The 19,102-nt window shown below is 35.6% G+C and overlaps 1 protein-coding gene across 1 annotated transcript in view; it reads left to right on the forward strand.

Annotated features, from left to right (window-relative positions):
* Positions 1-19,102, forward strand: part of LOC124640135 (neurexin-1) — a 177,198-nt gene that overhangs the window by 89,123 nt on the left and 68,973 nt on the right. The window contains exon 5 of the mRNA XM_047177799.1: positions 18,437-18,578. Coding sequence (XP_047033755.1) covers positions 18,437-18,578 — 142 coding nt within the window. The remainder of the gene's footprint in view (positions 1-18,436; positions 18,579-19,102) is intronic.

Below are 19,102 nucleotides of genomic sequence, written 5' to 3' on the forward strand. Positions count from 1 at the left end.
CCATCCGTCTTATGCCCGCGTGGCCACTTGTGGGCAAAAGATGGAAGTCATTTATAATTACACGTCGGTCGTCTCTGTCATCAATTCTCTTTACATCTTTTAAAATACACAATCGTGGTCCGGACCATGTACCTATACTCTGTATCTCTTTTATCACCTTTTCTATAAAAATATTATTATTCTTATTCTTTACAAAATATATTTCTGTTATTTTACATCTTTCACAAAATCTATTCAGCTCCCTCACAAATTCGCCTGGCGATAGTTGCGATTGGGACGCTGGATTAATAAAAATTGTATTAATTGTAGGCACAAAACAAAAACATTTATTTGCATATTTTATTTCTCTTGCTTCACGATATCGTTTTAGTTCCTCGTCAGTAGTAAAGCGTAATTCCGTAAAATATTTAGGCTTGCTTAGCATATCTACAACTTTCGGGTGATCAGGCCGATCGTCGTGAGATATTGTAGCATCTTGTGCTTGCTTTGCCTTTTGACGTCGCGTCATTACGTTAATAACTCTCTCACTAATCTCTTTCAACTCCTCCGATGTAATATATAAACGTGACAGTGCGTCAGCTACTGAGTTATTTTTACCTTTCAAATACTCTACTATAAAGTCATATTCCTCTAAAATCATCCTAAATTTCATCAATCTACTCGAGGGATCGCGCATTCCAAATAAAGCTATGAGTGGTTTATGATCCGTCTGAACTTTGAACCTCCGACCATATAAATACGGTCTAAAGTGTTTAACTCCCCAAACAATCGCAAGCAACTCCTTCTCTATTGTTGGATATCTCTTTTCTGCTTTATTCAAGCTCCTACTGGCATACGCTACCGGTCTTCCATCACTATTACACAACACTGCACCAATAGCATACCCAGATGCATCAGTTTGCAAAATGAACTGGTTACTTTCTGAAAAATCTGGATATTGTAATACAGGGTGAGAAATGATATTTTGTTTTAATAAGCTAAATGATTTCTGACATTCATCGTCCCATTTAAATGTTGCATTTTTCCTACACAAACTATTTAGCGGATACGCTTTTGCTGCAAAATTTGGAATAAACTTTCTATAATAGTTAACGAAAGCTACGAATCGCTTAACTTCGTCAATTTTTGTGGGAACTGGATAATTCTCTACAACATTTATTTTACTAGGGTCTGGTACTACACCCTCTGATGACACGATATGTCCCAGAAAGAGCAATTCTTTTTGTAAAAAATCACATTTGATTGGATTAAGTTTTAATTTGACTTTACGAAAACGCTCAAAAATATCTTGAAGATTTTTTATATGTGATGGCAAGTCCCTACTGAAGCAAACCAGATCATCTTGATAAACCAAACACTTTTCATACGTCAAACCTGTCATCGCAATTGTCATCATTCTTGCAAAGGAACTAGGGCTAGTTTTCAGTCCCATTGGCATTCGGGTCATTTGATATCTTCCCGAATCAAATGCAGTGTACTTACGACTCTCTTTGTCTAAATTAACATTATAGTAGCCTTGGTATAAATCCAAGTGTGAAAAGTACATGCACCCAGACAAAGAATCCAATATTTCTACAATATTTGGAAGTGGAAACTTATCATCTTGTATGGTGTTATTTAATTTCCTATAATCGATGACTAACCGCCATTTTTTATTTCCATTGCTGTCAGACTTCTTCGGTACAAGTAATAAAGGACTAGACCACTCGCTTTGACATGGCTCTATAATGCCTTCTTTTAACATGTTTTTAATTTGGTTATTTACTTCAGTTTTTAAAGAATAAGGTAAGCGATAAGGTTTCGAATAAATTGGTTGAGTATCTTGTTTTAATTTAATGGAATGATTGTAAATATTCGTAGTTGATAACCGATCTCCTTCTAAGTAAAATATGTCGGAATATTTGGCGCACAAACTTTCTATATTTATTCTTTCTTCCTCGTTTAACCGACTTAAATTCAATTTAGCAAATAATCGCTTAACTCGATCTGCATTGTTTACACTTTTGTCAAACAAACATATATCGTACTCTTTTGAACTCTCTATTTCTAGATTTATTTCAGATAATGTGACAGCATTCGCTGTTGTATTTAAAAAACGTATTGGTATTTTACCATTAACCGGAACTGCTAAACTACTTGCGACAAAAATTCCCTCACAAATTTCCTTGGTACACACTACACACTCATCCGTTAAGTTTGTATCTATATAGTGTATCGATTCTGATCTAGCGGGTAGTGTCATTAAATAATCTTTTACATTAAATAACTTCAAAATAATGTCATTGTTATTAATGCATAACGATAATGTTGATAATTGAACCGAACTTGCTAAAAAAGTCCTGGCCAAGAATTCCATGGGCCTTACAAGGCAGTGACTCAAATACATAAAACTTATGGACAATGTTTTGAGCATGTGTCGATAACTGTAAACAAACGTATCCAATAGCGTGGACTTTGCCACCAATTCCATTTATGATTATGTTTTCTTTACAAACTGGAACGTTAAGATCTAACACATGTTTATATTTTAATGCCGATATGGATGCGCCTGTATCAATTAGCAGACTAAGTGATTGACTGTTGTTTACATTAAACTCTATACAGTAACTACTTTCACTGGCTAAAATATAGTTTCGTTTAGGGACGAAAAAAGTTATTTTCGCTTATGTCCTTCGCATCCTGCTGTGCGGATGTACTAGGCTGAGGCTGTGTATCATCGGTTAGTATGCGAACATGCCCCCGAAACGATTTATTTCCTCTGTAATTAGTATTATGAGAGTTACCTTGATATCTTCCTCTACCCCGAGCTCGCTGATACTCGAATCTGCTGTGCTGTGGACCTCGGCCACGGTACTGCAACCCACGACTGTATCCACGTTGCTGGAACCCGTGATTATACGCACCTCTGGTGTAGCCTCTATAATTGTTTTGCTGGAACGGCAGCCTGGAATTGTTTTTATAATAGGTGTTACTATTATTCCGTTTCATTGCAAGAATTTGAGCGCTAGCGTTTGACGTCGAGCTATCCTCATCTACTGCAGCTTGAATAGCATCCTTGAGACAATCAAATTTCTGAGCAGAAATAATTGTACTAATCCTGCGATTTCTCAATCCATCGCTAAATTGCTTTATTGCTTGTTTTTCATTGATTGACTTTAAAATATCATATTTTGTAGAATCCCCTTCGGATTGCGAAATAGTAAGATCGACAAACATTTCCGCCAGTTTTTTACCATACTCATCAATCGATAGTTCATCTTGTCGTACATTGAGCAATTGTTTTTGCAAAGAGTTTGCAGATTTTTGTGGTAATAAAATCCTTTTCATTTCAGTCAGTAACTGAGCCACACTATCATAATTATGTGCAAGCTTTAATTTTGCGCCTGTGGACAATCTGCTTTTTAACACGAAATTAATCAACTTGGAATGAAATTTAGTGTCAAGAACTGTACTATAATAATCTATTCCATCAATTAACTGTCTTGTATTGGCAACTTCATCATTCATAACAGGAAGTAAATTCAAAGCAACTTTCAGGTCAAAATCCATTTTTACGGTATCACTTAAAGCATCTTTAGGTTGACACAACTTTAATATTTCTGAATACAAGGAATTCAATTTCTCACAATATTCTGTTATAATATTTTCTTCCTCCTCGTCTGTCCTCTGAATCTTTGTTATATTTTCAAGATAAGTGTTATATTGATTAATAATCACTTTAGCCTCGTTTAACTTGACCACTAAAATATCACCTTTCCTCCGCGAAGGTCCTATCTTAATTAAATATTTCCTTACCTCTAACAATTCATTATACAATTCCTTCAAAAATCCTGCCATTAAACGTAACACATACTGTAACTATTACCATTACCACCTAAATATAATAAACAAAATATGTACCTTAGTAGTTATTTTACCATATCCATATCAGATCTGTTGATAACGTTTAAAAAAAGTCCAATGTCCATTGCAGAGAAGCCGTATTTCACCATTTTTGTTTAACAAACCGTAGGCCCGATTTTATGCGCACTTTCACTGACTCTATAACCATTTTTATCACTTTTACACTCTGGCCTCTTCATTGATCACGTCGGGTCGAATCTGACGTCGCCGCAAAAACGAACCTCTGTTTGCGTTATTCAGGAACTCCTCTCGAATCCACCGCATATGACATCTCCGATAAATACGAAATGCAAAATAGATCATGCCAAGTACCGCAACAATCACGAAGATCGTCAGTATTATATTTGTGGAAGTAATATGGAAATTCAAATCTTCCAAGTTTAGATCATTTCGTCCTCCTGCCGCGTTTTGTGCAATCACAACTTCCTTGCTTTGTGATTTTCCCATTTTTATTGAATATGAGTGTCGTCGTAACTGGTCGTAAATGTATTAATATTAAACATGATTAGTTGGTGCACGAACCCTTCAATGTTTATGAAGCACGGTCCTTATTTGGTGGTTACCGGATCAGATTCACCACGGCACGCGTAACCCGTACGGAATAGGCAGGGTCGCCATGTAAGGTTGTGACTTAGGAGACGAGTGAAACGATTGAATGCTGAGTAAATACTGAATATATTTTATAATAAGAATCAATATAATGGATCTTAATACTAGGTACACAATAAGATTAGTCTATCCACATCTCATTCCTTTCGTCAGTACTAAGAGCAAAAAAAATACATACCATTTCCATTACGAGATGGCAAATAGTATGAAAACCTACGCAAATGTCACTTGTGGGAATTGGAGCACTAGTAGTGTGCTAGTCTGTGACATGATTATATTTTGGGATGATACTAAAATAGTACTATGTTGACTTTGAAATGACACCAAGAGTTACCTTCACAAGGCGGTTGCTATTTGAAAAATGTAGACTTACGTTGAGTTAAACGGCTTAATAACTTATTAAACCTGTTACGTTAAAGTGTGTTTGTCGAGATAACTATAATTCCTTAGTGAAGGATGTCTTTGACAATCCATCAGGATTGTCAAAGAGTGACTTCAGTAATCATTAAATGCCTCTGAGTGCGGGGGTAACTCTTTAATATACCTACCATGGCTTTTACAATATTAAGTTCCACGAGATACCAATCACTATCGATTATCATTCACAATTGCATTGTATAAATAAGAAGCTTTATTTATATTAAGGCCCTCAATGTCCCTCATGCCACTTAATAATGATTTGAAGGTCAAGTTCACGACCTACAGTCATCACTACTACGGTACGAGTATGTTTTCTTACTATTAGCGGCTACTTAGGTAAGGGTCTTCAAAATACCAGGACTATTTACTCAAGTTAAAAGACTCGGGAAAAAATACAGCTACCTAAGCCATATTTTAAACTGCAGTCGCCAACTAATTCAGCAATTTCCTAATAAACCTCCAAGGAACGTAAAAACTTAAAATATTCGCTTTTCTTTCAGCAATTAAAATTTAGCCGTGTTAGACGGTTCGTGCTTGAAGAAAGTACTATGGGTTAAAAAAAAAAACTATTTTGACACGAAACCGTGAGGCTACATTTACTTTGTGTAATTTTAATTACTTGGCAACATTATATGTGGTGTGGTGTGGCACGAGGAAGGAAAAGTAAGAGAATTTTCAAGATTTTTTTGAGAAAGTCGACTAATTAATGGAATAAGGAATTACATGTTGGTAGCGCAATATGGAAGTAGTACTTGCCCTTGCAATAAGGCGGGTATTTTTGCTGACCTTTAATCGCAATACAGGTTATTTTTATTTTTTTAAGGAGTGATTAGATGAAGACTATTGTTACCCACTTTAAAAAAGTATCATATAAAATACATAGTTTAAAAACTTAAAAAAAACACGCTTCTTGTAACATTTTGTCATCAGAACTCAGAGCGTGTGCAAAATTTCTTCCTAATCGTAGACCGAGATTCCAAAATTGCAAGATTTTCTTACATACATAGTTACAAGTGAAGCTAATATATAAGCGTGTTATAAATCATTGCCAATTTTTTGTACGTAACATCGCTGAAATTCACCTGTATTCATTATGCTTTTACTAGAAACACACACTTAAGTTGATGGACACTATATTTTTAGGATAAAAATTAGAAGAGTAGTACACTGACAAGATTATGTCCCTAACATTCCTTTAAGTTATGCAAGATAGCCCGAATATCTCTAACAAAAATTGCTTCGATATTTACATAAAGGTCACAAAATAGATACGGGACCATCCCAGGTATTATCCGTTAACCCTTTAGAATTATTTTTTGTCGAGCGATACGTTTTATCTCGAGGGCAGGGTCAAAATAGGAAAAAGGACCATGTTTAAATGTCACCTACCTATGTAAGGGTACTGAAATACAATGAAAAAAATCTCGGTTTGTGCTGCTTACGTTTATTTTTAGAGTTTGGCTAAAATAACCTTTTTTGATACTTTTTGTGACCTCTAAATGTCTGTAGCAATTCTTGGGGTCGTAACATGCTCTATTTTACCAGGGGATACTGCAAGATGGCTAGAAAAAATATGTGTGATTTAACAATGTCTATCTCATCAGCGAAATAGTATTTTGGGCTTTATGTTAATTTTTTTATAACAACTAGCTTTCGCCCGCGGTTTCACCCGCATCCCGTAGCCGTATGGTGACAAAAATCCTAAAACCTTCTCCCGGGTCTAAGTTACCTCCCCTCTAATTTTCAGCTAAATCGGTCAAGCCGTTTTCATGTTATGTCGTGACAACGGAAAGCGGGTTTCATTTTTATATATATAGATGAAGATTGCCCGGCAGCAAAAAACAAACCGTAACTTATACAATATTATCATGTGATGTAATAATTTAATGCTAAACCATTGTTTACATTATATTTTTTTACCTTTTAAAACAACTTTATTCTACTATATACTACAATACATACATTACAACTGCTAAAATATGGAATTACAACTTAAACATTTCATAGTTAAAGTATAATTTCCAATAACACGTGACTTCTATAAACAGATGAAATATTCACTTATAATACCACAAGAGCTTCAAAATTATCGGGTATTTTCCGATAGGTTCGTTGCAAACAAATGAAGGAGTCAAGTTTTTCAGGTTAAAAAATAACGAGCGCGAAGCGCGAGTGATTTTTCCTGAAAAACTTGACGACTTTATTTGTTTGCAGGGAACCTTGAGGGAAATGCCAGATAATTATGAAGCTCGTGTGGTATTCGGGAGATTATTTTTCCGTCCCAAATGTCGGCCACAACCTGTCAGTTTGACGTAGCAACGACCAGAGAAAATATTCAAAAAATTTTCAGTATAATACCATGTAGGTTGTACCACGTGACGTCGAATGGTGCAATTCTATTGGTCGATATTTGGGTCGGAAAAATAATCAAAGAATATTAAACTTTAATGCGTTAAGCTCAAGGTGCAATGTACAATGACAATTGTTTTGCATTTGCAAAGTTAGATTCGTGATCGTGTGTTATGATTTATGCAAGAGGTCGATAGGTGAATAACTTTTAAATGGCATTTGTAGAAGAAATATTATTTTAAAATATTTTTGAACTTGTATTTTATGAAGGGACGAAATTATACCTACCATTTGGTCCCTAAGCGTCGGTCAGGTGTAGCTTGGTTGAAAACCAAAACAGTCAAAATCAATTTTATAATTATTATCAACTAGCTATTCTCTGCAGTTCCGGGCCCTGAAAGAACTACTTTACGTAGCCGGATAATAAATTGCCTAGAATCTAGACCTATCCCAAACGTTTAATAGGTTCAGTACTTTTGGCTTAAAAGCTCATCATACAGAGAGACAGCTACTTTAGCATTCATAATTCACTTGTAGTAGTAATCTACTACTAGGTACTTGCTAACGACAGCCTAAAATAGTTCTAATTTGAGACTAGCGAGTTACTAGGCCAATTTGTTATTCAGATTTACTTCCGTAAATCCACCCTGTATTAATCGTTGAGGCTGGCAGGACACTGAACTAAATCTAATTGAACTACGCTTAATCCTTCTCCGCGGGAGAGGAGGCCGGTGCCCAGCAGTGGGACGATATAAAGGCTGTAACAAAACTACGTTTTCTTACAAGATTTCGTTGTTTTGCAATATTAATCATTACAATCATTTGTTACAATAAGTCAATTAAGTTTTTAAACACCTTTCATGATGATGGAAGAGGGTGTAAAGATATATTTCATTAAAAATCATTTCTTTTCTTTAATTTGTAGCATTGTGTAATTAAAAAACACCTTGAAACATACATTATGTTTAGGTTAACATTTATTGTTTGACTTTAAGTCAAATAATACCTGAAAACATTTATTTTATATACACTTAAGATACCGCCTAACACACTCAACAACTTTCAAGTTCCAACTTAAAATACATCTTCAGCATACCAAAACCGCAATTCTATTACTGCTGTACTTAGCAAACTTTAGATCTTAGGTTTAGGTATTCCAAGACTCTAGTAATCCTATATTCAACTCCGCGGAGTAAGGAAAAACGAGCGGATATACCATAATGAAGGTAGGTCGGGCACTTTCTAGGTCAAACTGGTCAAATATGTACGGCGGGTATGACCAAAACGATCAGTTACTACAAGTGAACTAACTAGGCATTCGTTTGAGACATCTGTCAAAGATTTTTAGGATTGCAAAGAAAATCGGGTCCAAACAAGGCGTGTAATGGTACTCCTCTCATTTCTCGTCCTCCGCACACCCGCATTTAGGCGCGGTACTTAGGATTTTTTCCGTTATGGCACCTCCGCTAGTTATTTAGTTCTCCATGTTTCAGTCTAAGATTATACCTTTAAGAACTAGCTAGAGTGTTGCAAGTTCATTTGAGGAACTTAAAAGGAACGCTGCTCCGATTCCAACGGGAGTTCTTAATTGAATTCATTCTTTATGAATGACGTAATTGAATGTGGTGATTGAATGGAAGGAGTGAATGAATGAATGAGTTATGGGTGAATGGATGTTGTTTGGTGGTGTTATAGATTCATGTTTTAATTTTATTTATTTGCTGTGAGTTTGGTAATTTTTGGAAATTGGGAAAAATAACACTAACTTGGTTTAGGTGTATCAAGTTACTGTGTTATTCCTGTATATATTAAATAAAAAAAATAAAAAAATATTTGCAAATGTGCACTGTAGTTAATACTTTCTCGCTTCAGTTTTCTTGGCCCTTCAGAGCGCGGCTAAAACTGTATGTAAAATAATTTGATAAACTATATTCTTATATTTACTTAATCAAGAGTACATTTATATTGCAAGGTCACAGCTTATTTCAACACTTTAATTTAATGTTATAATTCTAACATACAAATTACATAATCACAGCTTTTCTAACGCGAGCTTTTAGTCCGGTTCCTTACGTGAACCACGCGATGGTAAAAACTAAAGCCTAGTTCTAAAAATAATTGTGGCTATGAAGGATATATTGAGTTATACATGTATTGGGTAAAATATTTTCAAAAAATATATATATTCAGTTATCAGGCATTAAAGTAAGTAGATAATACCCTTTTTTTCTTTAATTGACTGATTTCTAAATATGTAAAAAATATGCAACGAAAAAGGCTGCTATTAGTCATTATTTCAGTCAGTTATTTTTTGAACCTTTCAAGTGTGTATTAAAAAAATTGCCTTTTTTCAGCATAAAAATGTGTTCTAATCTAATTTCAGATAAATGTACTATCTAAATATTTTGGAAGATTGTTTTGATTTTGATCTTTTACTAAGTTTTTATGACCAAATTCGATTATCACCTGTAGGACGATTTACTGATATTCTTGTACATAGAAGAATTAAAATTCATTATCAAAGTTACCGACAATTTCCATCACGAAATTCAATTAGTTTAACAAACGGATGTTTTGTAAACTGTATTGTACGCTCATTTTATTATGTTAATCGACTCGCCAACGCACCACCACACAGGTCGACAGTCTGACAACGACTGACTCCCCACCGCTCGATCCGGTATTTATAACCGAGTGACGTATGCGCACGAGGCGTCATAATAATGACATAACCTATACAATGATGCACATGTACCTGCATACACTACATCTCTCCCTTGTTGTTTTGATTTTAACCTTGTTTCAAAAAGTTCAACAATCAAACTCATAAATATTTTGGTAATTTCTTAAAGATCTATCAAACACCTGCAGCACAACAAAACCACGCTATCAGATCAGTCCACCGATCACACTGCCATCAAACTGATTTACTTTGTTCCGTTTCCATTTCATTTCCCTTTCCATTTAAGGAGACGACAGATATCGGTGATACTGCGGGACACTACATCCCTTCCCTTGTGAAATAAACATAAATAAAAATCCGTCCCTTTGCAGACGGTAACATACCAGCATCTGCTTCAGGCTCAACAAGACAAATTCGTAGCAGTGATATCAGGCCGGCAAGTTTAACTTCAGGTTTTGTAGCCGCTGTTCCGGCCCTGTATTATATCTACACTAGAGATGATCCGTCCATTTGGCAGACATCCCGCCAATCAGTCCATGTGAAATCAAGCAAATCTCAAATATTGCTGTACCTTCAGATAATGAGCACTCATCTTGCTTGGTTCGACTTCACTTAAAACTGATACAGAATGCATTGTTCCAAGGTAAAAGATCGGCATTAGGGTACCTCATCAATGCTTTTCACTCATTCAAAACCGTACGAGCCGTACGAGGAAAGTAATCACATAAGATCGTCCCAATTGAATGGTGACCTAGATGGACTGTTTCCAATTTGATGATGACCATATACTTTGTCACCCATTTAATGGTGACCACATACTTTGTCTCCAATTTAATGGTGACTCCATACTTTGTCACCCATTTAATGGTGACCACATACTTTGTCTCCAATTTAATGGTTTAAATTGTAGTTCTATGTACGAGTTAAGTACTTTGTGTGCCTTGTAAGCAAGAGAATGCTAACTCAACTAATTTTGGTAATATGTAGTTTTTAATTTGAGAGTGGAATATCAAAGCCTATCATTATCTCAGCAATGTAACAAACAATCTGGTCTTCAACCCTATTGATCAGCGCTAGTACTTTGCACGTTTCTGCTAGTACACTCGCTGAAATTCTGATATAGGCTTTAAATACCCTACATCAATGTATGTCCAATATCTAGTCAAGAAACTGTAAGCTTCTTAGCATTCAACACCCAACATATGAATACCTTACTGCATATAATAGTTGGAAGCGACCTGCATCCAGCGTCTTCCGGTGACCTTTATAAGGTCGTCTTTATAAGGTATCTGTGGAGATCAAAGGGGGAGGCCTATGTTCAGCAGTGGACGTCCTATGGCTGAGATGATGATGATGATGATGATGATATAATAGTGCGATAGGAATACTTATATTTCGGTTAGGCATCCAAGAACATTATTATCACCGGACATTGCGTTCTGTAATGTTTGTTTGCTTTTATTAATGTGGTTTTCAAAAATTAAAGTAGTCAAAGAATTATTATGCTTTGATGGTAAGCTTTTTAGTGTCATGGTTACATATTTAACTAATTATATTATTAGATTTTAACTAATTAGAACCATATTATGTAACGAACGCACTTTAACAGGTGTCACTAACTTTGCACTATATATTTTGAAGCTGTGACATTCTGCATCACCATAAAATAGAAGAGTCCCTGACCCTCAACTCATGCTCTTCTTCCTTTCAACAAGGTGACAGCAGCTCACAAACAGTTTTCTAGTCGATGCAATTTTCCTTTTGCAAAACAACCGCTAAACTTTCTAAAACATTTGTCTACACATAGATAAATGTGGGATTCTAATTCTATATCTCAATTTCATGAGCAGCTATGCTGCTCTCATGTCATACTTGACCTCATCAATTTGATGATCAGCTTTGTGCTGCTTCCATTTTTAATATTTTACGCTTTTCCAATTTCATGACCGCGTATAGGTAACGTAATATATATTTTTTTTTTATGTAAGTATAGTTGGCTGCATAAGTATGTTTATAGTTTCGTTCAAAAGCGCTTACCCTTTATTGCAGCTGACTTTATCTACGTTGTTTTAGTTAGACAACCAGAATATAAAAATATTATTATCTTTTATAGGGACAGCACCCCAGTAAATTTTTAAACGATTTGGTGACTAAGGGCAATTTTACTTCCTATACTTTAAGGAACACTTACTCAGATTATATATTGCAGTAGGACTTAGGAACTTAATAATATTTTAGTTATTATTAACCAAATGTCGACGCAACTGTGTAGTTTAATTAGCACAAAAGAGTAATAAATGTCGATAAATGTAAATAGTGATAAAGTTCTTTACCTCTCGTGCGAGTCCAATTGTCTTACGGTAACCTAAGATTGGTGTTCTAAGATCAATTATTATTAACCCTAACGCTATGGACACAAGACATTATTTTGTTAATAGATATCCATCCCACCACCCATATGGATCTCATCTTATGGGATGGGTTGAGGAAATTACACAACTTTATATTACAAGTAGGTGTGCACTTCAAGAATATATTAATGTGATGATTTATTAACTTGAGATCAATAAATGGATTCTATTTCATATACGTTCATATATCGTTACGTTATTCGCTCCTATGGAAGCATATTCTTCCACAACTCTCAATGTACTTATACTGCTTATTGGTACTGCAATACTGTAAAACATAATTTGCAAATAACAATATTATAATGAGGGCCACTTTGTTAAACTATTTGTAAACACCAATGTAAATCAATAAAAAAGAGGCTAAGATACCAATTAAAATTCATTCAAGCCTGAGTCTTGAAGGTTTTAAAAGCACACGCAATCATCAACTTTTGAGAACTTGATTGCAACAATCATCCATGAGCTAATCATCATTAGACAGTTCCCAGAGTAAGTATCTACATTGGAACTCCTTCCAGGTATCATCCTTAAAAGATTTTTTGTCACAGATGAGAAGGCCCAGTTGGGTAAATGATGATGATGTCCTCCTAGCCGATTATCGGCTACGGCGGCTGTACTCACGTAAGGGGATTAGCCAACTGCGCAGGACATATTATAGTGCACAAGCATTTGCGCAGACACAGGTGCACTCACTGTTCCTTCACTCTCATAACCCGATGGGACGGCAATCCGACACGACCGGAAAGAGATCAGGCGCAGGACCGACATTTACGTGCTTTCCGATGCACGGGTGTATCAATCACCAACTCATCAGCCGCGCTTGCGACAGCTAGACCAACGAGGCAGTTGGGTAGATAAAGTAGCATTGTCAAATAAATCACAGATTGCTCCAATGCTTAGTTCCATATTCTTTTGATCTAAGAGTTTTATATCAACCTAAAGTACTGAAATTACAATTGTGAGCTAGCATGTTTACCAAAGATTCTATCTATTGAATACCGAAATTTTGATCCACATTTTCCAGCTAGTATTGCTGCTTGTATGCTGTTCTACTGTTCTGTATCTTCTGGAATATCTCTGTTGTATAACAACCTCTTTAATACAGCAAAATAAAGTAAAAGTATTGAAATTATACCTAGGGTGACTGAGCAACTGTTATAATTAACACTATTATGGGTAGGCAACCCACTAGAGGTGTTGATGGACTTGGATGTTGTGCATAGGTGAATACATACCAGTATAGCTGGGCGAGTTCTTCAACATCCATGGCCAACCCACTACGGTCCCTCAATGTGCTGTTTGTTTAACTAGATACCTAGCACATGTTTGTCATTTGTAGAACCGTTGAGTATATAACCCACCAGTTTGTTCTTGTAATATCCTCTATATTGCAAGCACTTGAATTAAGTTAGTTAAGTACCAGAACAATATAGCAGGTATAAGTTGTTGACTAGACTCTGAGAAGTTAAGTTTGGAAGCTTTTTATGATCCAAATCACCGGGCACAGAAAATATAAAAATTATCAAGATTTACTATTTAGTTGTTGCAGTAGTTGACAACTATCGCCAGATAATTTATGCGTGTACAGTCAATTGAATGACTGAATGACCAGTAGACGTTCACTACCGTTAACTGTCAAGCTGTCACTTTAATGACCAGTAGATATAGACTACTGCCAACTGTCAAGCTGTCAATTTAATGACCAGTAGATATAGACTACTGCCAACTGTCAAGCTGTCAATTTAATGACCAGTAGATATAGACTACTGCCAACTGTTAAGCTGTCAATTTAATGACCAGTAGATATAGACTACTGCCAACTGTCAAGCTGTCAATTTAATGACCAGTAGATATAGACTACTGCCAACTGCCAAGCTGTCAATTTAATGACCAGTAGATATACACTACTGCCAACCATCAAGCTGTCAATTTAATGACCAGTAGATATAGACTACTGCCAACTGCCAAGCTGTCAATTTAATGACCAGTAGATATACACTACTGCCAACCATCAAGCTGTCAATTCAATGCCCAGTAGATATAGACTACTGCCAACAATCAGGCTGTCAATTTAATGACCAGTAGATACACACTACTGCCAACCATCAAGCTGTCAATTCAATGACCAGTAGATATAGACTACTGCCAACAATCAGGCTGTCAATTTAATGACCAGTAGAAACACACTACTGCCAACTGCCAAGCTGTCAATCTAATGACCAGTAGATACACGCTACTGCCAACTGCCAAGCTGTCAATCTAATGACCAGTAGATATACACTACTGCTAACCGTCAAGCTGTCAATTTAATGACCAGCAGATTTTTGGAATAGAATAGGTCTTTATTTGCTTAGAATGCAGGCACTTACAAAATAGGATTGTAAACAACATAATAAGATCCGTGTACATTCCGCCTTGTTGGCATGCAAGCACAACAATTATTAAACACAATTGATTATAAGGCAAATAGGTTATTGTATTATATCCTCTAGGAAATCCCACCACTGCTAAAGTCGTCTTGACGACAATTCAACAACCAGCAACTTTATATTGCTTCCAATAAATGCCTATTATTGAATAAACTTTGATGCAGGTTTAAGAATGAGTAAACTGATCACCAAGTAATGATTTTGTATTATTAATTACTCATTTGATAAATATTAACACCTGCAATAAATATTGCTACTTCCATTAGAATTGTAACAAGGTAAACTTAAACAAAGAATTACGTAAAAAGGTTAAAATTTGTTTGCAATTCGGGTGATACATACATGAACATAAAAGTTATGTATACTTTGTCATTCTACTCTCTTCCCTTCCTTCTTTCCTTTTGCTCTTTTTAATATGATTGAATATTAACATCGGTCAGAGGTTACTTGTTGTCAAAGCTTATTTAGCATACATTAATTTGGTATAGGCATGAATAGGACAAATTATTTAGTATAACCTTGTATATCAAATATTTTTCTGGATCACAGAACTAATAGGTAGTTCAAAATTAAAAAATTAGATAATAGGTAACTGTTGGTCCAAACACTCACGGTTTTATCCTCGTCGCCAATGTATTGTACGCTCATTTTATTATGTTAATCGACTCGCCAACGCACCACCACACAGGTCGACAGTCTGACAACGACTGACTCCCCACCGCTCGATCCGGTATTTATAACCGAGTGACGTATGCGCACGAGGCGTCATAATAATGACATAACCTATACAATGATGCACATGTACCTGCATACACTACATAAACCGCGTGTAAATTCAGCTAACCTAACGAGCAGATTATTCAGTACTTGGGTTTAGATCTAGACTGAGAGCTTAGACGCTGGTCCAGACGCCAGATCTTAATATGCTGAGATAACTGCCAGTGTCGTTAGTGTGGGGCCATAAAGTCGGCGGTGTTTAGTGTCTGGTGTTATAATAGGTAGTTATGAGGTGCTGGGATGATGTTTCGTTTTCATATTTCTGTTATCTTGAATTGTTTGGGCAACTGATATAGATGTAAGATTTATGCAGAAAACGTTTATGAAAGTTGAAATTATGCTACTGTAATTATGCCTATTATTTTCATTTATAGATCGATTTATAGATACGGCTTTAGTGCATTTTCTCATATTAACAAAAGTCACAGAATTAAAAAATATATGTAGTCATCAATTTAGAATCGAGGATCCTGCTTGTGGTTAGGGTCAATAACAATGATACCTACTAGATGCTTAAAATCATTGAAATAATTGTAAAAAATACAACATAAAGACAGTTTACACTTAATCTATGACATCTGGGCTTTTATTTTATTCAGTAACACAAAAAGGCAGCATATCCTTGACAAAACATACAACAAGAAAAACGAAACAAAAAAAAAACTTAATTTAAACTTTGCCCAATTTATTCAACGCGTATTTCAAGGCCTATTTAATTGGCCGCCAGTTAATCTTACAGGCTTGCAAGACGCTAACTTTAATCTGATAATAGTCAGACACCAAGACTAACTAGTTTCCTGCGGGTTTGCTCGCAGATCTATGGAAGTAATTCTGTTTTCTCAGCTGGCCTGATTGGTGGTCAAACTTTGGATTTTGGAGGGTTAAGTAAAGATGGCGGATAAGGTGAAAATATTGAAACAAGTTGGTAATAGAAGGAAAAGCGTCCCGTAAAGTCCTAATTTTATTTTGAAATGGGATATGATGTGATTTAATGCAGAAGTGTTTAAAAATAATACCTTGTTTTTTTTCTATAATGAATTCATGTTGATTTTTAAGCAGCAGATTTTAATAAATAAAACACGTGGAACCTTAATTTCCACATACCATTTTCATGAAAAAATGTATTAGGCCATTCAACGGATCCTACATAAAATTACCCTTTTCACTTCCATACATAAATCCGACAAACAATGAATAGGATAAAAGACACAATTTTATCGTACACTTATTGCCACGAAAACCGGGCGCACATTAAAAGCGAACCTTTAAATAATAATCAGGATTAAAGCAAGTTAATTACTTCCTTTATGACCCAACAAGAGGTGCCGAATTTTAATAAGTAAACATAAAGAGATGATATTCAGTATAATCAAGTACCCTAAAACCGGTGAACTAAACCCTTGTGACGTCATATGATAAACCCTTTTATAAAGGTATCTTTTATATGTATTGTTTTTGTAGCTACAAGTGTACGGCCTTTTTTGGAGGTTAAATTTTGTTATGTAAGGGATTTTGTCTCAATTTTTACTTTTTTAGTGTTAATGTTTGTTGTCGACATTTTTTGCCATGTTTCGGAGGGCACGATAAACAGTAGGTCCCGGTTGTATTTGACAACCATTCTTACCAAGGGGTATTGGTAACTGGGTTGAGGAGGTCAGATAGGCAGTCGATCCTTGTAAAGCACTGTTACTCAGTTGCATCCAGTTAGAATGGCAGCCAACACCCATATGAAAAAGGCTAGGCAGAGGATGATGATTTACGGTTAAACATTTAATGCTTTATGTATGTATGCCCGTCTATGTCACGTTTATATGGAGTAAGATTAAAATCAGGAAAACACAAAAGGACTTTTAAACTGTCTAAATAACAAGTTCCTACAGCAAAAAAAAAAAACATTTTGGTCATAAGCCGGTCCGCAAAGGCTCAAAGTTTTTGTAACACAAGTTAATAAGCCCTGTGATGACACGCTCTTAATTTATAAGTCCTTTTAATTAACCGCTGACAATAACTTTTATGTTTTTGCTCGACTTTTCAAGCAAAGTTTGTTATTAGCTACATCATTATGAAATATACCTTTTGGTGAATCTACTCCTGTCGCCAGGGACCCTGGAATACGAAGGGCTTTTAGTCAGTAAAAGTATCACTCTTTTTTCTACCCATTGAATTCATTGGATGATTTCCTACCTTCTAGGTTTGTGTCTCAAAAATAATTTATACGTCGTAAAGAGAGTTATATAAAGTGATATTATACTTACAAACCAAAAGTAGGCTTTCGAAACAAGTAACCTGTCAGGTTCTTTGCAAGTCAAAAGCAACAAAAGCATTGTACTCTTGTTATTGACAGTTTACTTACAAAAAAGAAAAGTAACTTATTAAAATATGTATCACGATATATTGTGTTTCAAAGTATGGCAATGTCGTTGACTTTTAAAGTCTATTTATTTTCTTTGACATCATTTTCATATAAGGTTTTAATTTATTGAATTCTGAAATGAAAGAAAACAACCTGTTAAATGATATTGCAATAACATTTATTTTACATAATTTATTGAACTTTTTTTGAAACTACTGAATTCTGAAAATCGGATTTACGATAATTGATCCACTGCATTTTTAATTTTAATGGTGGAAAAATAGGGCCAGTTTATAATAGCCCCATCTCAGCTCTAAAGTAGTAGTAGCAAGTACTTACAAATAAAAGTGTGATTCTAAATATTTCTTCTGTTCTACTCGAGCTAGCAAACAGTAACAAATTGTGTCCGAATATCCGAAAACCTTTGCGCGCACATAAGTACATATTTCTTTTGGTTGCATCTCCTGATAAGCTCCTCCTAACAAAATACTCATTGTTGCAGACTACCCGCATCACCAACGCGAGCGGCGACGCGTGCGAGCGACGCGACCCGTGTCAACATGGCGGCGTCTGCATCAGCACCGACGACGGACCCCTCTGCGAGTGTAGGGATGGAGACTATGAAGGAGCCTTTTGTGAGAGAGGTAAGTCTTTTAGTTACAAGAAGTTCTACTACACGAAAGCGAGTGAACCACACTCGACGTAGGACGAGCGATCTTGTAAAGGTTGTCGGGAAGCAGTGGATGTGGGTTGCTGAAGACCGAGTGAATTGGCGAACTTTGGGGGAGGCCTTTGTCCAGGAGTGAGTTTATCGGCTGAAACGATGTGAGCTATTCTTGTGTGTAAATGTACATATATGCATATGATCTTTGTATGCATAAGCTTTGTGAGCACTCAGTGGTGGCCGAGTCTTGCAAAGACAAGTTTGAAAGTAGATAGATAATGTGAATAAAGCGTTATGAAATGAATCAATTGTTAAGAATGTTGTTTATTGTATTTTTGATTTTTATTCTTTATTTAAGGACTTTTATACTACATGTCTGTAAAGAAACGTTTATCTTTTTAAGAAATCTCTAGACTTAAAATATCTATGACAAGGGGCATTAAACTCATAAGAAATGTAACTTAACTACAAAAGGTTCACTAACAAGCTACACACCATAAACAC

The sequence above is a fragment of the Helicoverpa zea genome, chromosome 20, assembly GCF_022581195.2.
Source record: "Helicoverpa zea isolate HzStark_Cry1AcR chromosome 20, ilHelZeax1.1, whole genome shotgun sequence".
Classification (NCBI taxonomy): domain Eukaryota; kingdom Metazoa; phylum Arthropoda; class Insecta; order Lepidoptera; family Noctuidae; genus Helicoverpa; species Helicoverpa zea.